At 49.9% G+C, this 23,328-nt stretch overlaps 1 protein-coding gene across 1 annotated transcript in view; it reads left to right on the top strand.

Annotated features, from left to right (window-relative positions):
• The window catches only part of USP4 (ubiquitin specific peptidase 4), an 824,148-nt gene that overhangs the window by 303,842 nt on the left and 496,978 nt on the right, over positions 1–23,328 (top strand). The window contains exon 10 of the mRNA XM_086938769.1: positions 5,351–5,509. Within this exon, the coding sequence (XP_086794895.1) occupies positions 5,351–5,509 (159 nt within the window). The remainder of the gene's footprint in view (positions 1–5,350; positions 5,510–23,328) is intronic.

A 23,328-nucleotide genomic window follows, 5' to 3' on the forward strand; every position in this document is an offset into this window, starting at 1 on the left:
ACAGTCTCCACTGAATGTTTCATGGTAGGGCTGACTAGATATCATGAACATTATGATTTCAGTCAAAATATTACATCCTGTATATTTCTTCCCTTTTTCCCATTGGAACCATACTTCTGAGAGCTATGTCAGCCCCTCAGTTTATTCTTTTCTTAATAACTTTATTTTCTTAATACTATAACGTAAAAACAGAAGGCACAAATGATAGACGGAATGATGAGTAAGTAAATCTTTATTGCTCAGTTAATTAATACTGTTGCAAAGAGTAGCATATAATACATTATTAAAATACAATTGTTAAAATAGGATATAAAATAATAGCTTCATCTGGCAAAATAAAACTTTCTACAGAGATTTACGCTTCTTTGGACATGGATTAAAAAAGTAAGTCCCTTATATAGCTTAAGGTTGCTGCGTTAAAAGTCTTGCTACTGGGTTTGAGCCGCGCTGTGATATAGGCTTAGTGCATAAAAGATTGTTATTTGAGGGAGTCATTGAGTTCGTAGCGCTCAGCTTCTACTATTTTGTTGTATGCTGGCAGGCATTCGGGTGGCTGTATCTTGCCCATAATGAGGAGGTAGTTAGATTTTCTTTGTCCCTTTGGATTTGCTTGCCCTTTGCCTGCCTTCTATCATTCTTGTTTCATTTCCGCTATCTCCAAGAATTTGACAAGATGGCTTGCTAGTTGAATGTTTTTTCCATCAAAGCAAGCCTTGACCGCCTTCTGGCACTTTCTTATTCCTAGCTTATTTAGGGACGGTTTTAGATGATATCTGCTCTCTTTGTCCAGACCATTTGCAGGTGCATATTAAGTGCAGGATGTCCTCTTTTGCGTTCCCGTATATTCGGCAGTTCATTGTCGCTTGGGGCCTTTTCCATGGGGGGAGATGATTTTGTGATGGATGTAAGCCCAGCCGTAAGCATAAGAACTTCTCCTTTGTGTGCCTGGTGAACCCAACTCCTAAATAGCTTTGGCAGAAGCTGCTGGTGTAGTTTTGGATAACTATCCAACCATGAGCCCTGTTGGCTAGGCTTACTTTGTCCTCTATTAACGAGATTGATCTTACTGATTTGTTAACTAGCTGTTTGAAGGTGTTGTGGGACCCGCTGCACTTCCAGGCTTCTTATAGGCACAAGGAGTTTATTGAATGCTTTAGATATTTTGCAGCTGCGCTATTGCTCTTACTTTCTATCTCTTTCCATAGGTAATGATTCAGAATTGCGTCTTCTCCTCCCTGGATTTTGTGCCATCTTTTGGCGTAGGCACCCATTCTTTCTAGCGTTTGATTTCTCAGGCCGAATTCCAGCCTTATTTGTGCCTGAGAGGTGTAGTTGGGCAGGCTAAAGATCATTCTCATGGCCTTCGCTATTGTGCTATTCAATAGCTGAGCATCCCTCCCTCGGAGGCATTCGCTTCCGTAAGTTATGGCTGGAGTTAATTTTGCATGAATCACTTGAAGCAGGGGGGGTGAAGCTGCGGCCGACTGCTTTCGTGTTAAGGCTTCTTAGTGCAATTGCTATGCTGGTTCCCCTCAGTTTTATTGTTTCCTTTTTTTCTTGAAATGAGCCTTTTCTGTCCACAAATACGCCCAGGTACTTGTCTTCATCCACTGTTTCCAGTGTTACCCCTGCCATGTGCCAGAAGAACCTTGCTGATGATGTCTTAGCATGTATCCCTTATTATTTTTGTTTTTGAGAAATTGATGCTTAGGCTGTTCACTGTTGTGTAATTGAAAGTTGTGCTGATTAGATGTTGTATCCCTATCGGTGTTCTGCTGATCCGCACAATATCGTCAGCGTACATTACACTGACTTTCGTATCGTTGAGAGTCCAGCGAAAGATGACCATGTGGGTGTTATTGCAAGAGATGGAGGGAAAAGGAAACATATCATGACCCTTAAAGCAGACATCATGACGTCTGCTGTTCCTAGAGACTGTCCAAGTAGACAACCCCTTTTTTTATATTCCCTTGTCGTTGCAGCCTGCAAATTCTGCTCATCTGGTTGGTGTGAGTTTTCACTGGGTTCTCCACATTGCATACCTTTAAGAATCTTGCTGATCTTATTGCATTCCATAAGCTCTCAAACAGACTGCACTTATTTCAAGAACCCAACGCACATGTTAGTTTTTTTTTTTTCTGAACTTCAAGATTGGCAAAAAATTACCATCAATACAAAGTACTTGATTTTGGACTGGAGACAGCCCAGGGCTCTTTCAAAAGTTGTGGCAACACTACCAGCATACCCCAGCAAGAATAGTTTATATTTGAACGACTAGCTAATTAAAGGCTCATCTCATCCAAAGCTTCTTTGGGACACAAGGGTGACAGTAGATCTTCCAGGACTGCGAAATACAAATACAAAGTTGTGATTTGTTAGAATAGCAGGACTATGTTGCAAATGACGAGGTGTTGGTAGACATCTCCTCTAGGCATCCATAAATGGACCTATATTGTTACAGAAGCAAACAGAAAGTGCCCAGTTCACTCCTCCAGGTTTTCAGAATCTTTGTCTCTGGGATACACTTTCAACAAGTTTGTCAAGAGGATTTCTGTATGCTTTTTTCTGATCCTTCTTCTTCCCAGGCGAATCTAAAGGTTCAGACTTGTCATCAGGATGATCACTTTTATTGCCTCAGGTTGGTCTTGACTTTCTTCTACCACCCGATGAGGTCAGATCGGTGTTGAAGATGTCTGGCAGAATTCTGCCATCCCAGACTTCCTATGCTTAACTTAACCACCTGGCTCTGGAGGTCCTACAGTATGGATAAATGAAGTTGCCTAGTGACCGCATTGAGATTCTGAGAGGCAAATGCTCATCTAGAGGATCTTCATATGCAAGACAAATGGACCCTAGAAAAAGCCAAGATGAGACTGTATTTACTGCCGTGTTGTCCTGTTCTGACAAAGTTAAAAATGTTCTTTAGGTACAGTGTGTTTAGTTGTCCTAGCTGCCTTTAAGACTTCTAGGGCATATGTCTTCACTATTTAAATGTTAATAAAGATTTACTGGAAGTTCCTAATTGTTTTCCCCATTTAAACGCTCCTGCTACCTGGCAATTGACTGTGGTTCTCTACAAATTGATTGGGACACCCTTTGGGCAAAAGCACAAGAGTGAATGTCTGTTTATAGTAAGGGGATTCCCCATAAATCCTTGAGAAAATTTGAATTACATGCTTCTCATAGATATTCTAAGCTGTAGTACAAGAGACGGTTCAAATAATAGCTACTCTTCTCTGGATTTTTCTTAGCAATATTATTATTCTTGCATTCACAGTAAATAGAGCAACTAAGTAGCATCAAAAGAGAATTATGAGTACCCAATATTTATATAAGCAATCTTATTTTCATTGCTCATTCAATATGTATAAAATAGGCAAAGAAGGAAAATCAAAATACTGTATATGAATAGTATTAAGGCCCAGCTGACGTTCTCTATCAACTATGACTGATTTACATCACCTTTCATGGAAGGTGGCTGTTTTAGTGACAGTTACATCGGCTAGAAGAGTAATCTTCAATCTCTTTGCACTGATGAACAGTATAATTCTTTCATCATAACATAGTCTTTTAGAACTTCATTTGTTCCAAAAGTTGTTTCAGATGTTCATTTAACTGTTTTCCCAAATCTGTCATTATCAGCAGTATGGTTCTTACGTACTCTTGATGTTAAATGTACTTTATGATATTTTGAGTAGGCAGATGAGTTTTAGAAGGTCAAGCAACTCAGCAGATCATAGCGAGGTGGGTAGTTTCTCACATTGTTACCTGTTATGAGACAGATGGATCATTCCATTGTAAGCCCAGGGCCCACATACACAAGAAGACATTGCACTGCTGTGACCTGTGTAATGTCCTCAATCCTGACATCTGTAAGTAGGCCACTTATTGATGAGTCCATACCTTTGTTAGACATTGGACACAGACTGAAAGGTGGGTACTTTGGTGTGTCAAACTTCTCTTTGTAACTTAATAGTGTAAAGGTCATATTCTGTAGGCTTGATCATACTTTCTAGGTTGGGGTAGCTTACAGCTGATTTGTACATTTTATGAGAATATCTAAGTGGATCTCATGGTAAGAATGAAGTTACTTGTAATAATAGTACTTTCCCATGTGTACTTCCTCTGGATTCATAACAACCCGCCCACCTTCCTGCTTTCAGAACTTCCGATTTTGAGAGGTTACTGAACATGCATATCTTACTAAATGTCCAAAAATGAACTATCTGAAACCCTGCTGGTCATGAAGGGATGGTGCAGTCTTACAATAGTCATTATTTTATTGTATTCATTATTTTATATTGGGACACCATTTCCTGTTTTATGTAATTTACACTATTTTAAGTGGTATTTCCCAGCAAAACGTACTGCTGATTTAAGTTGTGATGAATACAGCCAACTGCAGATTCCTAATTGCCCTCGCTTCTCGCTTTGAGTGGAGTGGCTTTCTCAACCCATAATAAGATTCCAAGTTTGAAGATGAGGACACAGTACAAAATATCCTGTTCTATGATCCGTGTTAGGAGACGCTGAAGAGGAAGGCTCTAAGAAGCTAGCATCAGCATGCAGTGGTGGCATAAGTACAGTGCCATCATGGAGCCACACAGCACCACCTATCGGCAAGTGGGAGCATTGCTACAAAATTCTGCGGCTCAAGTCTGACACCTGGGGATATTCTAAATATGAGGAATCGGCAATAAAAATAACACCAGAAAGAGCCTTAAAGGGAATTCTCTCTTTTTTTTGCTAATTGAATACAAAAACTACAGTAAACGTTTCTGGACAGGTTTCCTTTTATTTTTATTGATCTGGGAAACCTGAATCTTTAAAATTTGTCTTCCGGGATTCTGCGCCTGAGTGGAGCTATACTACCTAATTGAGGTCAGAGGAAATACCCATGGTGACTAAGTAGAAAAGAATCAAAGGAAAGTGATGTTTTCTTCCTTTGTGTCAATCCCCCAATTTTTCAGTTATTTGCTTGGTTGACGGTATAAGGGAAAGTACCGCTTCTCTAAAACTGACGTGTATAATCTTGTGTGTAGCATTTTTCCTCCTTCCCCGCTTGGAGTGGGTTATTCTACCTGCCCTGCATTCTTCCAACTAAATGAATATAGGCGTAATGACATGATTGTCCTACGCAGCCATGAGCGCTTGATTGATCAGTCCAATAGGAAGATATTCTGACAGGGGGATAAAACTACATATTACAATATAGCCTTCCCTTTTTTAGAGCCATTATTGTAGGTAAGTAATCTTTTTTGCACAGAACAAAAGGTAAAGCATGTGAAAGGTTGGTAAGGTCAGTTTGTCAATCATAGGTTTAATGGTTCGATATTTTAATTTATTTCAGACGCAAGTTGGACGGTTTGCGCCTCAGTTTTCTGGGTATCAGCAGCAAGACTCGCAGGAGCTTCTGGCGTTTCTTCTAGATGGCTTGCACGAAGATTTGAATCGAGTGAAGAGGAAACCATACCTGGAGCTCAAAGATGCCAATGGCAGGCCTGATTCGGTATGATGTGTGGGCACCACGAAAACGCCTTCTTAACACCAATAGATCTGCCCAGTGGTTGGAGCACAAAGCAGTGAAACCTGGAGGCCCAGGTGTGCATCCTTTCACCACCACTTATTTGCTGTATGACCTTGAGCAAATCACTTTACTACCTCCCCCTCAATTATTTTATTTTTTGCCTCTTCATCCTCCCTCATCCCCCTCCCCTCTGTTTTGATTCCATAACTTATTAACACTTTAAGCTTAGTTTCCTCTTTGGTGGAGTATGCAATGTTAAGCTTTTTACTTTGGAGATTATGTGAATGAAAATGCTTTAAAAAGTATAACTGTTTTTAGCTTTGAAAGCATATAATGGCTAGTGGTGACAAAGGCTGCAATTTTAAACTATAGTCATCTTGCAGCCCACAGGTCCTTTGCTTGACATAATTGCTCTATAAAATAGAATATGTTGAATTTTATTTCTTTAATGCATTATACGTAGTTAAGAATTTTTTTTCTTTCAAGCCAAGGACAATACGAAAAACATAATGGTGTTTTGTACAAGAATCCTAAATAAGAAGCGCATTGCATTTGCATTTTCCTGTGCAACTTCATGATGACAAATGTTGTGTGGAATTAAGGTTGCTGTAGTACTAGTCTTGTTCATAAGGAAGATTTATTTTATAATATCAAAGTCTGGGCCGAACTGGCCATTTAACTCATCAAGCCTTTCTCAGAGGAGCTGGAGGCATTAGAGAAATGTTTTTCAAAACCCCGGTCTATTGTTGGTGCTTCAAAAAGTCTCTCTAGATCTCCAGGACTTATTGTCTCAACACAGCGGGGCATAAAGAGAGAGGTAAAAAAGAAACGCAGGCAGACAAAGAGGCTTGAACTGTTTTATCCATGAATCAATTGGTTCTCAGTTCCGCACTGTCACCTAATAGTCTTTTGTATAAATTCCCATAAATATATAAAATCGTAGCACCATTCCTAGCAAATCCTCCAACAATGAGGCTAGAATGACGCTTGCCTCAGGTACTCCATGTCCCCCAAACACCCAAATTCATAGCTGTTTTTTCTCTCTGCCCCCACTCCCTCCCGCCCCGGACCCCCTCTCCAGAGCCAATTGTGTCGAACAAGAATCTTATTGTAATGGTGGGTCCATTTTTGCAGTTGTATGCTTTGCTTAGCTTTTTGGTGTCTAGCTCTGAGACAACCTACCAAGAAACCTTTCTTTTCTTTTTTTGAAGCCATAGATGTTTTTGCAGGTGTTGACATTTACTACTATAAACAGACACAATGTCCCTGCACAGCTAAAACACGCACAGTGTATCTGTTTACTACATGTGACCCAGTGTCAGTCATCAGAGCTAATGACTCTGATGATGCCAGGTCACATGGTTAAAGGCTAGCACACCCCCTGCAGAGGCAGCTTCCAGGATCACTCTGATAGATGGGTATCCCGGGCAAGTAGATCTGAAAGCTAAAGTGCCCAGGCCACATCAAAAATTGGCGCTTGCTGTGCCATTTTAGTAAGGTGCAAGGATTCCATGCAGAATGGCAAGCCAGGGCTGGGGCAAGAGAAGCCATGGTTTAACAAAGTTATGATGGGTGGCATATGCACACTTGCACTTGTTGGCCAGTGAAAACGTACATTGTTGCCTCACCCTTGCTCAAGTGAAGGTCAGAAAGTGACTGCCAGTCTGGCTTTACTCATTTTCGAATTACTATTGTAAACGAAAGCTTAAAGTGATGTTATAGTAAATTGAAAATAACTCTGCACACACGCTACCGAAGTCTGAGACCCCATCCTCACCCTCGGCCTGATGTGACCTTCATCACAGAGACCTAGCTTATCCCACGTCGACTCCTGACATTGTCACGTACACAAGGAATCGATCACCTCCACCATCACCGATGACAAAACCACGCCGGTCATGGAACACATGAACTTCCAGCTCCTGACTGACAACACTATCATCAAAAGCACCCTCACATACAGACCTCCAGGACCACCAATCGGCCTCATAGACGCCATTGCCGAATTTATCACCCCTCTCGCCACCGAATCCGAACATTGTCTTCCTGGGAGACCTTAACTTACCCCTGAATGACTCCACTGACACGAACTCCACCGACCTCCTGGAAAGACTGGTCAACATCGGCCTCAAACAGCTGGTCAGACCACACGCACAAAGCAGGACACGGCTAGACCACATCTTCGTGTCCAGCAACAGAATCCGATACAGCTCCAACTCGGATCTCACCTGATCTCACTCAATTGTACACTTCACCCTCAATGGACCTCCCTGCACCACCCTCAGTTACCACAGCACCCCCTTCCGCAGATGGACCAAGGTCACTCGGTACCTATGGTCCAAGTCACTCAGTATCACAAAGCCCAACAGCTCCATAAACATGTAACAGGCAGTAGAGTGCTTTAACGCCTTAATCACCAGCACCACAGACAGTCGCTCCCACCAAACTAGTCAAAAAGCACAGACTTATCAAACAAACCAGCTGATGTACCCCAGAACTCAACATGTCGAAACGCAGGTGCAAACAATTAGAAAGAAGATGGTGCACCAGCAGGAGCCTCACTGAGCGAGCCTTCAAGTCAGCCCTATGCGACTACCACCGTCAGCTAAAAGCTGAAAAAAGATAGAAACCATCTATAGAAACTTCTATTTCCAACCCTCCGACCTCCGCAGCAGTCCATGGACCACCACCACCGACCAGCCGCTCTCCCCATGAGAACAACTCAGCACATCAAACACTGCCACTCTTATGAACTCATTCCACTCAGGAGAACTCACCGAACCATGCCCCTACTGGATTTTCAGCCTCAGAAGAGACGAGATCAACCACTAGTTCACCACTAACCTAAGCCCCTCCATAACCACCGCCACCTTCCCTGATGTCTGGAAACACGCGGAGGTGAGACCACTCCTCAAGAGCAGAGCCCTGCGAGCTCCAGAACTACCGTTCTGTCTTACTACTCCTGTTCCCTGCTCACTCCTGGAGAAAGCCATCAAGTTCCAACTTACTGAACACTGGAGAGAAACAACTTACTGGACCCTTCCCAATCAGGTGTCGAAGTCAAACACAGCACGGAGACTGCCCCGATAGCCGTAACAGACAACATCCCCACCCTTCTCGACAGAGGAAAATCAGGCGCCCTGACCCAGCTTGACCTCTTTGCAGCCTTCGACACCATCTCCCACCACACACTCCTCGTTCGACTATGCCAGATTGGAATTACAGACGATGCGCTCAAATGGATGGCATTCTTTCTTGCGGTGTCTCCCAGAGAAAACCCGCCTCCCTCCCTTCATCTCACAACCCAAGCACACCATCTGCGGCATCCCCCAAGGTTCATCCCTCAGTCCAACCCTCTTCAACATCTATATGACACCACTCGCAGACTTCATCAGATAGCGCAACATAAACATCCTTTCCTATGCCGACGATGCCCAGCTCGTGTCTAGCTCTCAGCGAACCCCACCTCGACGAAGACAAGCTTCCACAACTGAATGAAGAATGTGTCAGCCTGGATGAAGGACAACTGCCTGAAGCTCAGCACTGACAAAACCGAAGTTCTGATCTTCTGCCGACACACCGCCTTCTGGAATGACTTCTGGTGACCATCGGAACTCAGGCCCACCCCCAGCCCAAAAGACAGTGCCCACATCCTCCGCATCATCCTGGACGAGTAGCTCTCCGAGAAACATCAGGGCAGCGCCATCTCCTCAGCCTGCTTCTGCATGAACTACTGTCTGCATGTCCACCATACTCCCAGTTTCATCCTCTCCGTTCACAGATGCCACACATGCCCCGCTGCCACTCCAGAGGACGCTCCTTTTCCCACCTTGCCACCAAATTTAAGAACTGGCTATCCCTCCACCTCCGCAGCTCAGCCTCGCAGGAAGGGACTCAAGACCTGGCTCTTCGACTGATACCTGCAGCACAGCGTCGGTACAAGTATGACCTAATTGTGATACTTTGCCAATTTATAATCGTTTTCTTTTTTCAGGACATGTGGACAGCATCCCTGTGTACTGACATGATGACCACATTATCTTTCTGTTGCGGTCAGCCAATCCAAGCCCAAGCTCTTATTGAACTCCCTAGAGCTTCTTGCCTTCACGAGGTAACTGAATGGGAGACCAATCAGATCACTCTATTATCTAGATATCTATTAATGTTGAACATAATTTTTTTTTTTTTTAGGTTTACAGTATTTTATTGAAGCAGGGTAAGGAAGGAAACCGTGCAAGAGAATGAAAAACCACAGGTGCCCCACAATCAAAGCGTACGGTACATTAGATACATCAAAGCAATTCTGTTCCCTCAGTAGGCACCATCCGGCATGGAAACACAGCTTGCGCGCCTGTGGTTAAAGACATAAAGAAGGGGGGGGGAAGGGGGAGGAAGGGGGAGAGGGAAGGGGGGGAAGGGGGAAGGGGGGGAAGGGGGAAGGGGGAAGGGGAAAAAAAAAGGGGGGGGGAAGAAAGGTGGGGAAACAACCCTGCTCCATAACCTACCCAACCAACAAAACCCCCCAACTACTGCACCCCAACCCACCCCCTGTACTGTGCCAATGATCATCTGCTCTCCCCTCATAGCGACCCTCCGGTTGACTCCGCTACTCAACGCCACCTCCGACCAATCAAACAGGCGGATCCGGTGGCGGTGTCAGCCGCAACAGCCTGAGATACCTAGGGCAGGTGATCTCCCTGAACTCAGAACACAACAGGCCATGGAAAGGCGCCCACAGCTCCTCAAAAGCATCTGTATCCCCCAGTGCCACTAAGGACATTTTTTCCATGCCAAGGACATGCCATAATCTATGCAGCCAGCCGACAACAGTAGGGAGCGTGGTGGAGCGCCAGTGTATGAGAATGTTTTGCACCGCTGACCCTAGAGCTATCGCAATCTGTCTACCCCTTCTAGACCTGAGGGGGTACATCAACCCATTCGGCAATCCCAGTAGGACATAGGCAGGGAACCGTGGCAGCTCTATCTCAAAACATTTATCCACCTCGCTAAGAACCTCCTCCCAGTAAGAAGCCAAAAGGGGACAATCCCACAGTATGTGTGTAAGCATGCCAGTTTGGCCACAGTTACGCCAGCACGTCCCCGGTATTGACCTATCCATCTCATGTAATTTCTCAGGAGTGCGGTACCAATAGGTCGAAATTTTGGTGAAGGTCTCCGTGAGCCCCGTGTGATAGGCAGAGTGGCGTGAGCGGTAGGAGATGTGGTCCCATTCTGTGTGACTCAATACTCGTCCGAGCTCCCGTTCCCAGCGCTCCCGACCGGGGTTGTGAATGTGAAAGGGGGGGCTGCAGCATCCTATACAAATCAGAGATAAGTTTAGCGTCCGACGTGCGAGTGATTAACCAGCGCTCGTACACCGTGATCTCCCGGTCCGCTTTTTCGCGCACTTGGGGTTGTAGCGCCCAGTGGCGCGCCTGCATATACCTCATGCGCTCCGTCTCAGGGAGGCCGTAGTCCCGCCGTAAGTCCTGGAAGGGGATGACACCCTCTGGGCCATACAGGTGATACAAAGTGCAACAGCGGGCTGCCCGCCAGCGACCGTAAGCGCCAGGCTCAGTTCCCGGGCCGAAGTCCGGATTGCCAATTAACGGCGTGAAGGGAGAGGGAAAGGTAGTGAGTTCATGCCTAACGGCCACCGAGTCCCACGCCCGAAGTGGGACACGCGTCACAAGAGATGCGTAAAGGTTAGGGGGTCGATGAGCCTGCCTCAAGAATGGCACCTCCTGTAGCGTTCTGCCTGCAACCGCCTGATCCTGGAACAGCCAGTGTTTGTCTGACTCCCACCGGCTCCATTCCACCAGATAGCGAAGTTGGGCGGCCTGGAAGTATTTCCGTAAATCAGGTATCCCTAGCCCCCCAGATTCAGGCGCCAGCGTAGCGATGTTCCTTTTAATCCGTGGTCTACGGCCCTGCCACACAAACCGCGCAATGGCCGATTGAGTCTCCGCGAGCCACCCTGTGGGGGGCTGGAGCGGCAACGCCCTAAACAGGTATAGTACCTGAGGCAGGAGGGTCATCTTCACTGCGGCCACCCTACCTAGCAGCGACAACGTGCCCTTATCCCACCGACCCAGTTCCTCTCTGATTTTCGTGCTCAAAGCCGCATAATTGGCCGTGACCATCGCCGGGAGGGAGGGTGCCAACAGGATCCCTAGATACGGAATCCGGTCCCCGGACCAACTCAGAGGGTAAAGCCTCTGCAATTCCGCCCTGGTGGCGCTGGCGAGCGAAATGTCGAGGGCAGCTGATTTCCCGAGGTTCACCTTAAAGCCCGCCACCGCGGCGAAGAGGTCCAATTCCGCAATGCAAGCCGGAAGCGACCTCCGTGGGTCATCGAGCGTCAAAATGACGTCATCTGCGGATAGGCTAATCGCGTGATGAAATTCGCCCATCTTGACTCCGATGATATCGGGCTTCTGCCGGACCCTTTGAGCAAACGGCTCCATATAAAGAGCAAAGAGCAAAGGGGACAGTGGACATCCTTGTCGCGTACCCAGTTCTATGGGAAAGGGTCGGGAACTGCCCCCGTTCACTCGGACCACCGCGGACGGGAACCGGTAGCAGTTGAAGATCAGGTGCCGGAACTTCTCGCCTATCCCGAACTTGCCCAAGACCTTCTCCAGGTAGGGCCAGTGTACCCTGTCAAAAGCCTTCTCCGCGTCTATGGAAAGGAGCATTCTTTCCCCGGGGATCCTGGAAGCCTTCTCCAGAATATGAGTCACCCTCTTTGTGTTGTCCACCGTCTGCCTGCCAGGCACGAAGCCTGCCTGATCCGAGTCGACCATGCCTGGGAGATGTAGTGCCAGGCGCGCTGCCAAGATGCTGGTGAACACTTTCAAGTCCGTGTTCAGCAGCGAGATAGGACGGTAGGGCCCACAGGCAGTCCGGTCCTTGCCCGGTTTCGGGATCACGGAGACCGTGGCCTGAAGAAATTCGGGGGGAATGGCACCCGGCTCCGAGAATGTGTTGAAGAGGCGGGTCAACAGAGGTGCCAGCTCCTGACAGAAGGTTTTATAAAAAAGAGGGATGAAGCCATCCGGGCCCGGGGCCTTGCCCGGTTTGAGCCGGGAGATCGCTGTGACCACCTCCTCGATACGGATCTCCCGTTCCAGATACTGGGCCTGATCCGGCGTTAACGACGGGAGCGGCACCGACTCCAGATAGTCCGCCTCCGCCCGGGCGGAAGGGGCCTCGCCAGTGTAGAGGTCTGCGTAAAAACTATGGAAAACGTCCGCAATTTGCTCGTCTTCCGTGACAGAGCCTCCGGCCGGGTTAACCAACTCCTTCACTCGGTGCTGTTGGTGTTGCACCCTGAGCTTGTTGGCCAGGAGCCGTCCGCATCGGTCGCCACCGGTATAATACTTGTGCTTCAGACGAAGCATCGCGTACTCCGCCCGGTCCATGTCCAGGGCAGACAAGAGTTTCCTGGCGGCTTTCAGCTGCCTCCAGACTCTGGGGGCTCCCGTCCTATGATGGACCTGCTCCAGCTCCCGCACCTGCCGGGTAAGCTCGTCCCTCTTGAGCTGTCGATCCTTATTTTCCGCTGAGGAGATAGCGATAAATTCGCCCCGGAGCACAGCCTTCAGGGCCGCCCATTGCGTCGCGCGGGAGGTGTCGTCATTATCGTTTACGCGCTGGAAGTCCGCGATGGCCGCGCGAATCTGTTCCACCGTCGACCGCCTGTGCAATAGTGTGTCCCGGAGTCCCCAGACCCCTCTCGGCCGAGCCACCGGGGGTAGATTGAAGGCACCCTCCACCGGCGCATGATCGGAAAGAGAGAGGACCCCCATGTCAACATTCGAGGCTAAAACGAGCATCGGGCCCGACACAAGTAGATGGTCCAGTCGCGCATAGGACTTGTGTGCGTGTGAGAAGTAAGAGTACGCACGGGTAGTAGGGTGGAGGTGGCGCCACATGTCATGCAAGTCCAGCTCCTCAAGTCGGGTGCGAACCGAGCCCGAAAGCTCTCCCAACTGGTGGCGCAGTTGCACAGACCTGTCTAGAGCCGCGTCGAATACCAGATTCAGATCTCCCCCCAACACTATGTGCCTATCAGAGGTGGACGCCACGTCTTCCAGTGCCCTGTGCAAGAATTGATCCTGACGGTCATTGGGGCCGTAGATAGAGCCGACAGTCAGCACCAAGCTTCCCACCCTAATCCTGTAGGCCAAGAGCCTCCCTTTCTGTTCCGCCACCTTTTGTAAGATCTCCCCCCTGAACCCCCTGGAGAACAGAAGTGCCACCCCTGCCGTTTTGGAAGCGCTGGAGGAGAAAAGCTGCGTGGGGAACTTGGGGGTACGCATTCTGGGACAGTCTTTGGCTAGCAGATGGGTCTCTTGTAGCAGGCAGATATCAGCCTGGGAGTTCTCCAACAGAGACAGTACCGCCCGCCTTTTAACCGGGTTATTCAGCCCTTTCACATTCAGAGTAACAACTTTAAGAGCCATCAAGCAGGGGAATCTTTGAAACACACGTGTAGGTGGACAAGGCCCAGCAAGCGAACATGGAGGCCATTCCACGAAACCTCAGCGCACAGCAAACGCAGACATCCCTACGGCACAGTACAGTTCCCAAACCCCGAAACCCCACAACTAAGGGAACCCCCCCCTTCCCCTGGAACTTCACACACCCAACCCCACACCGCTCCCAACTCCCAATCCCCTTGCAGACCCCCAAACTCAAAACACCCCCTTGCAATTCCCATTCCCGCTCCCTGCTTCTCAAGTCATTCAAAGAAGTCATTGTCCCAGTCCGGTCCTTATCGGACAAGGCCGTGGAAGGTCAATCTAGTGGACGTCCAGCCACCATCACCTGCACTCGCCATCCTACCCCACCCACCCCCAGAAACCCCGCACCTGCAATAAGAAAAGGCTAGTGTAGACTCCCCCCGGAGTAAGTTCAGGCCGTCAGGGCCACTTCACCGGTCGCCGTCACTCTGGAGGCCTCCTGGATGGCGCCCGACATGTCCGCCCGAATCGTGGGCGAGTCCGGGCGCTCCGGCGGCGGGGAGCGCCTCTCCCCAGCCTGTTGCCAACCGTCTAGAGTGCTTCGTCTGCGGCGCGGCGCCGGGGTGTCCGTATCCGATGCTGTGATGCCCAATACTGCGCAGACATCCTGGAGGGACCGGAGCTGGTGCAATGTTCCGTTCCATCGAAAAATCAGGCGGAAAGGGTGCCCCCAAGAGTACTGTGTCCCCTGCTCCCGGAGGAAGTCCGTGGCGATTTTAAAGGACTTTCTCTTCTGCAGTGTGACCGTAGATAAATCCTGATAGAGGGCCACCGGGTGGTCTCGAAATCAGAAAGGCTGCTGCCGCGCCTCGCGGAGGATCCGCTCCTTCAGGGGGAAGTCCGGCAGGAAGGCCAAAATGTCCGGGGGGGCGCCGTAGCCCTGCGGGGGCGCCCCACCCGGTGCGCCCTGTCGATGCGAACTTGAAAGTCCTCTGACTCCCCCAAAATTGCACGGAAGAGGGCCTCCAGGTATGCGGTCACGTCTTAACCCTCCTCGCCGGACGGGACGCCTCGGACCCTGATGTTGTTCCGCCTGGACCGGTTTTCGAGGTCCTCGCGTGGGCCTGCAGCTCAATCTGTTGCTCCCGCAGCCGCAGGACCTCTTGCTGCAGGTGGGTGATCTCCTCGTCCCTGGAATGACCAGCTTCCTCCACGGTGTGGACCCGCTCCCCCAGGGAGTCCACCTCTCTCTGTATCTCGCGGACCTCCCCGGCCACCTCCTGCTTCAAAGTCTGAAAAATCCTCCCGCAAGGAGCTAAACAGCGACTCCAGGAACGATCGTGTCACCGGGGGCTCCCCGCCTTCAGCGCCCCTGGAAGGGGCCGGGGAGGTCGTAGCGGTTTGGCTCCCTCCGCTGCGTAGGGCACCGCGTCCCAACAAGTCCGATCGCCCCTCCTTTGACCCCTGGCATTCGACATCTCGGCGGTGCGGAAAGCACCGATGGCCATCGCTCGGCGAAGAGGTCACCAGGGCAGCTATACTACGGCCAGGAAGCACCGTCACACAGAGGCCCCGAGCAAGGCCGGGCAGCCGGTCCGGAGTTCGCAAAATGGCCGCCCGTTACAGTCAATGGGCCAACGCCCAGGGAGTGAGGCCTACCCCCGTCGCGAGTCCAGTGGCAAGAGACACAGCCGGAGGGCAGGCTCGCGGGGCGTAGGCAGCCGGGGCCGGTACGCTTAGTTGGATAAATGCTCCGGAGGCGCAACACCACTCCGCCACGACCAGGGCCGGGCCGGAACGGCCGCACGAGGCGTGTGCTCTCAAGCCCCGAACTTGCGTAGCAGCCGGAGGCCGACTCCGCTTCCGTCGACCTCCTCCGTTCGGCTCCGCTCTCGTCGACTACCTCTGTTCGGCTCCGCTCCGCCGGCGAAGTCCACCTCGGCACCCACTCGGACACCGCGGTGCAGACACTCCAGCAGGTCACACACAGTCGGCAGAGCACACCGTCGAGACCCCAAGCCTGAAGGTCTCGCGGCCCCTGGATCGCACACAAGCCGCCCAGCGGGCTCCGCCCCGGGCCATCTCGGTCAGAATCGCACCTCCGGCGGGGCACTCAGGGTTCAACGATCACTCCACACCACCACAGGGATCTCTAGGCTCAGTCACCGCTCGATCCAGGGGGGGGAATCAGCGGTTGTGAGCGGTGCAGGGTTTCAGGGGCCCGGGAGCTCTCGGCAAGTGCGACCTCTCAGCCCGCCATCTTGGCCACCGCACCTTTTTTTTTTTTTTACACCTTTATTAGTGTACTCCGGTTCATACACGGCTAGCAGCCTACAACCTCCCGGGCCGGCAGTGCAACGTCTTCCACGAGCAATCTTTCAATCATTTGCGGATTCACAGCCATTGTGCCGACAACCCTGGGGTCCGGCGGCGTACAGTGTCACTTGCAAAGAGAACAGTTCTGAGAATTGGATTGTAAGCGCAAAAGCCGGTCGCTGAATATCTAAACATCCCTATGTCCATACAGTGTATAGCTTCTCGTGTCAGAAGGCAACACAGGTGTATTTTCTGGGTTAAGACAACTTTCGCTGACTTAAAAGCCCCCGAAGTACTACCCCCCCACCCTTAAGATATCAACACCCTGTAACTCCCCCCCCCCCCCCCCCCCCCCGGTTCCTAACCTAGCTCCCAAGTCTAAGTGTTGTCTAGCTGACTCCCTACGTGACGTATCTGGTAGTGTGATGTACTTCCATTTGTGCAGTCCTCACAAAGTATCTTAAGTGTATCAACCCATGCCGGGCCACTGGAATCAAGAGCGAGAGAAACGCCTCAGCCCTCCCGGTGTGTGTGTATATCTGTTGAGAAGTGGCGTGCCCTCCTCGCAGGGTTCCTGACCAACCCCAGCACCAGAACAGCAGGATGCTTCCACTATGTGGTTGTGTGTGAACGTTCTACCAGCACTATTGTGTCTCCTTTTGTACGTCAGGCTGGGTATCATGAGTGTCCTCTTTGGTACTTCTGAAGGTATTATATAGACCCCAGAAGTTCTTTTGGCGGCTCGGGGGGGGGGGGGGGGGTGTTGGGGGGGGGGGTAATTCACTGTAATTTTCCGACTGGGTGCAGCAATATATTATATCCCTAGCCCACTGTTTTTTCATCGGAAGGGGGCCCCTCATCCAACAGTGTGCCACTACACACCGGGCCAACAATAATCCCATGTCTGCCAGTCGTCGCAGTGTCACCGGCAGGTCCCTGGAGTGTCCCAGCAGTGCAAGGACCGGATCCGCCGGCAGTTCAAAAGCAAGTATTTCTCCCAGTTCCGTTATCACAGACTCCCAGAAGTCATGTATTTTGGGGCAACTCCATGCCAAGTGGAGGAAGTAGGCCGAAGGGGCGTGACACCTCTCACATTCCGGGGTTTGTCTAAGACCGTACCTATATAAACGTTCCGGAGTGTAATAAACCCTCTGCAGAAATTTGAAGAGTATAAGCCGGTGCCTCCCATTTAAGGAGAGCTTTCTGGTGTTCATACAGCAGTATTTCCACATAGTGTCGTCTATAGTGATCTGTAGATCACTCTGCCAAGCAAGCCTGGCCTTCGAGGGTTCCTGGGCTCTATGGGGAGTGATCGCTTTGTATAAGTGCGTTTGCATTTTGCGTGAGTCCTTCGAGTTATTAACGTGGGACAGTTCCGGTAGCTCAGGAGGTTCCTCCATATCTGGTCCCAGTATGTCTCTCAGAGCACTACGAACTCTGTGAAACTGAAACTTCTGTATTAGAGAAGCGCTATCTGCCGCTTGAGTGACCTGCTCCCAAGTTTTTACAGTGCCGTCTTCAAACAGCTCCCCGGCGGTAACTATACCTAACTCCTGCAACGCTCGAACTACTCCCTTCTCCTCAACCGGCGGCAGCCACTGCATCCATTCCACAGCCATTAGGGGGGAGTAAATCAAGTCGCCTCCCCTGGCCTTCAAGAGCGAGCACCACGTGTGTTTCGTGGCAGTGATTGAGTCCAGTACTCCAACTCTGCGGTCCATGGGAGTACAAATCTTGGCCGGCAGTGGATGGGGGTCCACAAACAATCTCTCCATCCTTACATGCGGGATGGTGTCTTCTCCATGCAGCCATGTATGTAAGTGAGTAGCCTGCGCCACTCTGTAGTAACGCTCCATGTCTGGAGCTCCCAGGCCCCCCAGCTCGTACGGGAGTGTGAGAGTGTTCCATTGCACTCTCGGCTGTTTCCCGCCCCAGGCTAAACGAACCATGAGTTTCGTCAGGTTCTTGAAGAAAGCCCTCGACAGTATGATAGGTAAAGTATTAAAAAGGAAGAGGAATCGGGGCAGCACCACCATAGTCATGGTGGCAATGCGTCCCATCAATGACAATGGGAGTCTGCACCACCTCTCCACGTCATCTTCGCATTTGCTAAAGGCCACCCCATAGTTCTCACGGAACAACACCTCCGAGTCAGAGTGAATCATGATTCCTAAATATTGCAACGGATACTCCAAGTCAAAGCGGGTCATCGCCGGCGTCAGCGGGAATACGACTGACTTATTCCAGTTAATTTTAAGGCCGGAGAGCGCTCCGAAGCGGACCACCTCTCGTAAGACTGAAGTGAGGTTTGCTTCAGGGTTGCGGACATACAAAAGTGTATCATCAGCATAAGTTGAAATCGCAATCTTATATGACGGGAAGCTAATTCCTCGTGCCAATGGTTGTCGTAAATATTTAATTTACCGTCTTAATTTCTATGCAGGTAAGTACTTAATCAATAATAACTCAATCGGAAAGAAAGAAACAGAGTCCGTGGTGTTAGAGTTCTTAGGGGTTTTATTCCTTAAAAAGGAATCGTTCCGGAACTGGATATCAGGTTCCTGGCACCACACAGGGTCCAGGAAGGGATAGAGCAATATTTTATTGACAATACATAGCTTATATACTTAATTTACACCATAGAAACCAATATAGAAGGCGTAACAGCTGAGAGAAGACAAGATAACAGCATCCACGTGTTACCAGTACGTAATCAGAAGGCGTGGACTAGGCGTGAACTAGAGGTGTGCGCTAGAAACGTCACAGGTAGGTGTCACAAGGGGGTGGCACTAAACAGAAATGTTGCAATGTCAGCAGAAATCAGAGGCTTGGATGCGCGCGCAGCTGCATGACGTGTGATTGACGTGAAACTGGAGGGTGCAGGGGGCTTGACATTTACACTGACGGAAAGAGACAGAAGTCTGGCATGTCAGATCAACTCGTACTTCTATCATATCTGATATCTGATGTTTGGGAACCATATTATCTTGAACGGAAAAGGTCTCTGGGGCAGAAGCTATTCTATACTGACTGTGAGTGCGTGTATAAGCGCCTGAGTGTCCGCATGAGAAGCGTGGGGGCATGGGCCTTCCATGGGAGCATGGTAACAGAGGCTATGAATTACTTGCATGGAGACAGGCCGGCCCTTCGGCTCTGTAGCTGGGGGATGTTTACTTAAACTAGTAGGCAGGAATGTATTTTCGAGGAGCGGAACAGATAATTTGAAGGTTGTAGTCAGTCTTGGCAGGCAGCAGGCTGAGCGGTGGGCCGCGCTGGAAGTAAGTCAGAGTTCACGGGTACAGAGGCAGCCTGGGCTGAGGCTTTCAGAGTCAGAAGCCAGAAAAAAGGCTCGATGGCAGAAATTCAGGGCCTACTTTGCCAGAGCTGAAAAACGGGTAAAGTACACTACAAAAAGACGTTGGCATAGCATACTTAGGAACGGACTATTCAACCCATTCAGGGTGGGTCTGAAAGAGGACATGTTAACGTTGGACGCAAATGTATTTGCGTCTTCATAGCTGGCACAGGAGGGAAGTTACATGCACTTTGAGCTGGTACATGGAGACGGTGGGGTACACGCTAGGGAACACAACTTGACCATAAAATTTATATTTCCTCATTGTATTCCCTTAGCGCACAGGCCAGAGGTTCTGCGACCAGCACATACAGCAATGGAGAGAGAGGACAGCCCTGTCTGGTGCCCCTACTGATTTCAAATGTGTCAGACACTCGATCTCCTAGGTGCAGTCTGGCCAGCGGCTTCCAGTACAAAGCGCCAATCATTTGCAAGAATGGTTCCTCGAGGCCCAGCCTTCGCAAAACCCGCAGCAGGAAGGGCCACTCCACGGAGTCAAAGGCCTTCTCCATGTCTAAGAAGATGGCAACCGCCCTCGAGTCCTATCGAACGTGTTGAATGGTCCCCAATACCGTGCGGATGTTGTAGTTCAGATTCCTCCCTGGGATAAATCCGGACTGCTCCGGAGCCACTATTTCTGGGGCTATTAAAGCAAGTCGTGTAGCAAGAACCTTGGCTTACAGCTTCGCATCCACATTCAATGAAGATAATGGTCTGTACGAACCACAGGCATTATGAGGTTTACCAGGCTTGAGAATGGGGACTATCAATGCCTCTCTCATAGACTGAGGCATGTACCCTTCTTCGCATATCTCATTGAAAAGAGAGGAAAGATGTGGAATTAATTTATCTTTAAACGCCTTATAAAAGCCCACGGTCAATCCATCCGCCCCCGGAGCGCTGTGTTCGCGCATACTAGTCAGAGCTTCCAATATCTCTTCTCCCTGTATAGGGGACATTAAGAACTCCCTGTCAGATTGTTTTAAGAATGGCATTTGTATGTGGTCTAGGTATTCGTCCATGTCAGCCTCCAGATTGTCTGGCCTAGAAGTGTACAACACAGAGTAGAAGTCTCTGAACTCCCTCAAGATCTCATCATCCGACGTGACAACCCCCTTAGCGGTCGTCACCAGTTCAGTCAATTTCGGGGCCCTCTTGCTGTTGCGTATCAAGTTGGCTAATAGAGAACTAGGACGCTCACTTTCTCCATAGGTTCTTGCCGTCGCGTATTTACCCATATGGTAAACTTTCCTGTCAGCCTCTTCGTTGTAATCGGAGACAAGGGATTTGATTTGGGTCGCTATTTCAGGGTCAGGGTCGGACAGTTGTTTAGTCTCCAGTTCCAACAGTTGCGACTCCAGATATTTCAGGTGTTGACGAATTGCCTTGAGAACACTGGAGTGCTTGGCCATGGCCACTCCCCGTATGAACACCTTAAATGCTTCCCACACTGTCTGAAAGCTATCAACGAAGCCTATATTTACTTTGAAAAAAAAATCTATTTTAGTTGCCAATTCTCCTCTAATGTTTTCGTCTAGTAGTGAGTGCGGGGGAAAGGTCAAGTGAAGGGAGGGATCCTACGCAACGGAGTCTCAAGGACCAGCAGTATAGGCGAGTGATCCGAGAGAGTGCGTGCTAAAACCGTACAGGACAGTATGTATCTAGATGTAGAATAGGAAGCCAGCCAGTAATCTATCCTGGTATGGATGTCGTGAAATGCAGAGTAATGTGTGTAGCCTCCACTAGTGGGGTTTCTCCCTCTCCACACGTCAACCAGGTCTAGTGTCAGTAAGGCATCCTGCAGTGCAACTGCTGCCGCAGGAGGGCCGCCCCGCGGCCCTGAAGACCTATCTAAGTCCGGATTCATCACCAGGTTGAAGTCCCCACCCCAGAGCATCTGACAGGTGGGGAATGCTCGGCAACTCCGTGCTAGCTTTTTGTAGAACTCCGGAGAGTCGTAGTTTGCCCGTACACATTAACCACCAGTAGCTCGTGTCCCTTACCCGAGCATCTAGAGATGAGGTACCTACCCTCTGGGTCAGCATGTACGAGTCTCAAGTCCAGTTTAGATCTCGGATTTACCCAAGTCAGTACTCCCCGTGAGTGTGTAGTAAACCCGGCTGCCGTGGCGTTGCCTGACAAACCCCTGTGTTGTAACATTTTACTATTGAGAGGGAGATGTGTTTCCTGGATAAGTGCCATGTCAATATGGTGTCTTTGCAAATAGTGTAACACCTTCCGCAATTTCCTGTAATCATTCAATCCCCTGACATTCCAGGTTAAAGCTCGAAGGGTTTCCATTGAGTTTCCAGTGTGCGCTCCGGCGGTACTAGTCATCTGTGCCATAGGGAAGGGCAACAGTCGAGAGTCATCACAACACAACACCCACGCATTTGGTCAGCTTGAGGAACCAGCAGCAAAGCTACTAACATGAACACCAATTGCCCATCCCTCCATCCCCCCACCCACAGCAGACCCACCCCAACCTGGTCTTTCCGGTCCCCAACCCACCCATCCCACCCCAACAACATTCGCAATTCCAATGAAAGCAATGCGCGCAGGGGCAAATGTCGCAGATCAGCGCCCATTCAACAACAACCTTTCTACGCAGAGGCATGCCCCCCCCCCCCCGCCACGCACCACCACTGAAAAAATCAGAGCAATGTCATGCGCCATATCGGCACGCTCTACCGGAGATTAATGTCTATCTCTCCGTCCCCAATATTGGAGCAGGCTCCGTCCGCAGTGAAGCAAGAATTGGGAGCGAGGTGCTATGTCACCAACCTTCTTTGACTTATAATGTTCCAGATATGCAGGCTTTACACTCCCAAAACCCAATCATTACTTATCTGCATAAAGCATTAGGTGCGTGCTGTGGGCAGTCCAATCGTCTCCAATCCACCACACGGTGAGAGGCCTCCGCCTCAACCAGAATCCACTGCAGGGCCACCCCTCCAGCAAGTAGTCGTCTCCAGATCACTCCTGCTCATCCAGTTGGCCATTGTCGTTCTGCTGGTCCGCCCTGCCATTCCTCTTTTCCTTAGACCAGGTTTTCAAGGCCTTTTGGAGCTCCGTACGGTCCGTGAAAATGTGCGAGTGGCCCTGTTTGTTGACCCTCAATTTGGCCGGATATAGCATAGCGTAGTCTAAGCCCAATTCCCGAAGGTGCTTCTTGTGTGGGGCAAAGTGTTTACGGGCTTCCTGCACCCTGGCCGTGAAATCTGGAAATATAGAGATAGCGGAGCCCTCAAATTGCAATTCTCCTTTAGCTCGCGCTAGTCTAAGTGCAGTGTCCCTGTCCCTATAGTTTAGTAATTTCGCAAAATTGGGCGAGGAGGCAATCCCGGCTTCGGCTGCGGGCCCAGAGATCTATGGGCCCGTTCCACCATGAACATCGCCAAGAACACTCCTTCTCCCAGGAGCATGGTGAGCAGCCGCTCCACGAAGAGTTCCATCTTACTAGTCTGAGTAGACTCCGGCAGGCCTGTGATTAGACGGTTACAGCGACGAGACCGCGCCTCCAAATCCTCCGTCTTGTCCTGTAGAGATCTCATGAGTCTCCACGTGCCTGTGCGCAGTGTCCAGCTCCGTCTGAGCCTCCTCTACTTCTGTGAGTCTTCTTTCAGCCATATCATGTTTATCCAGACGTTCCGCCATGCGGT

This window comes from Lissotriton vulgaris, chromosome 9 (assembly GCF_964263255.1).
Source record: "Lissotriton vulgaris chromosome 9, aLisVul1.2, whole genome shotgun sequence".
Lineage (NCBI taxonomy): Eukaryota > Metazoa > Chordata > Amphibia > Caudata > Salamandridae > Lissotriton > Lissotriton vulgaris.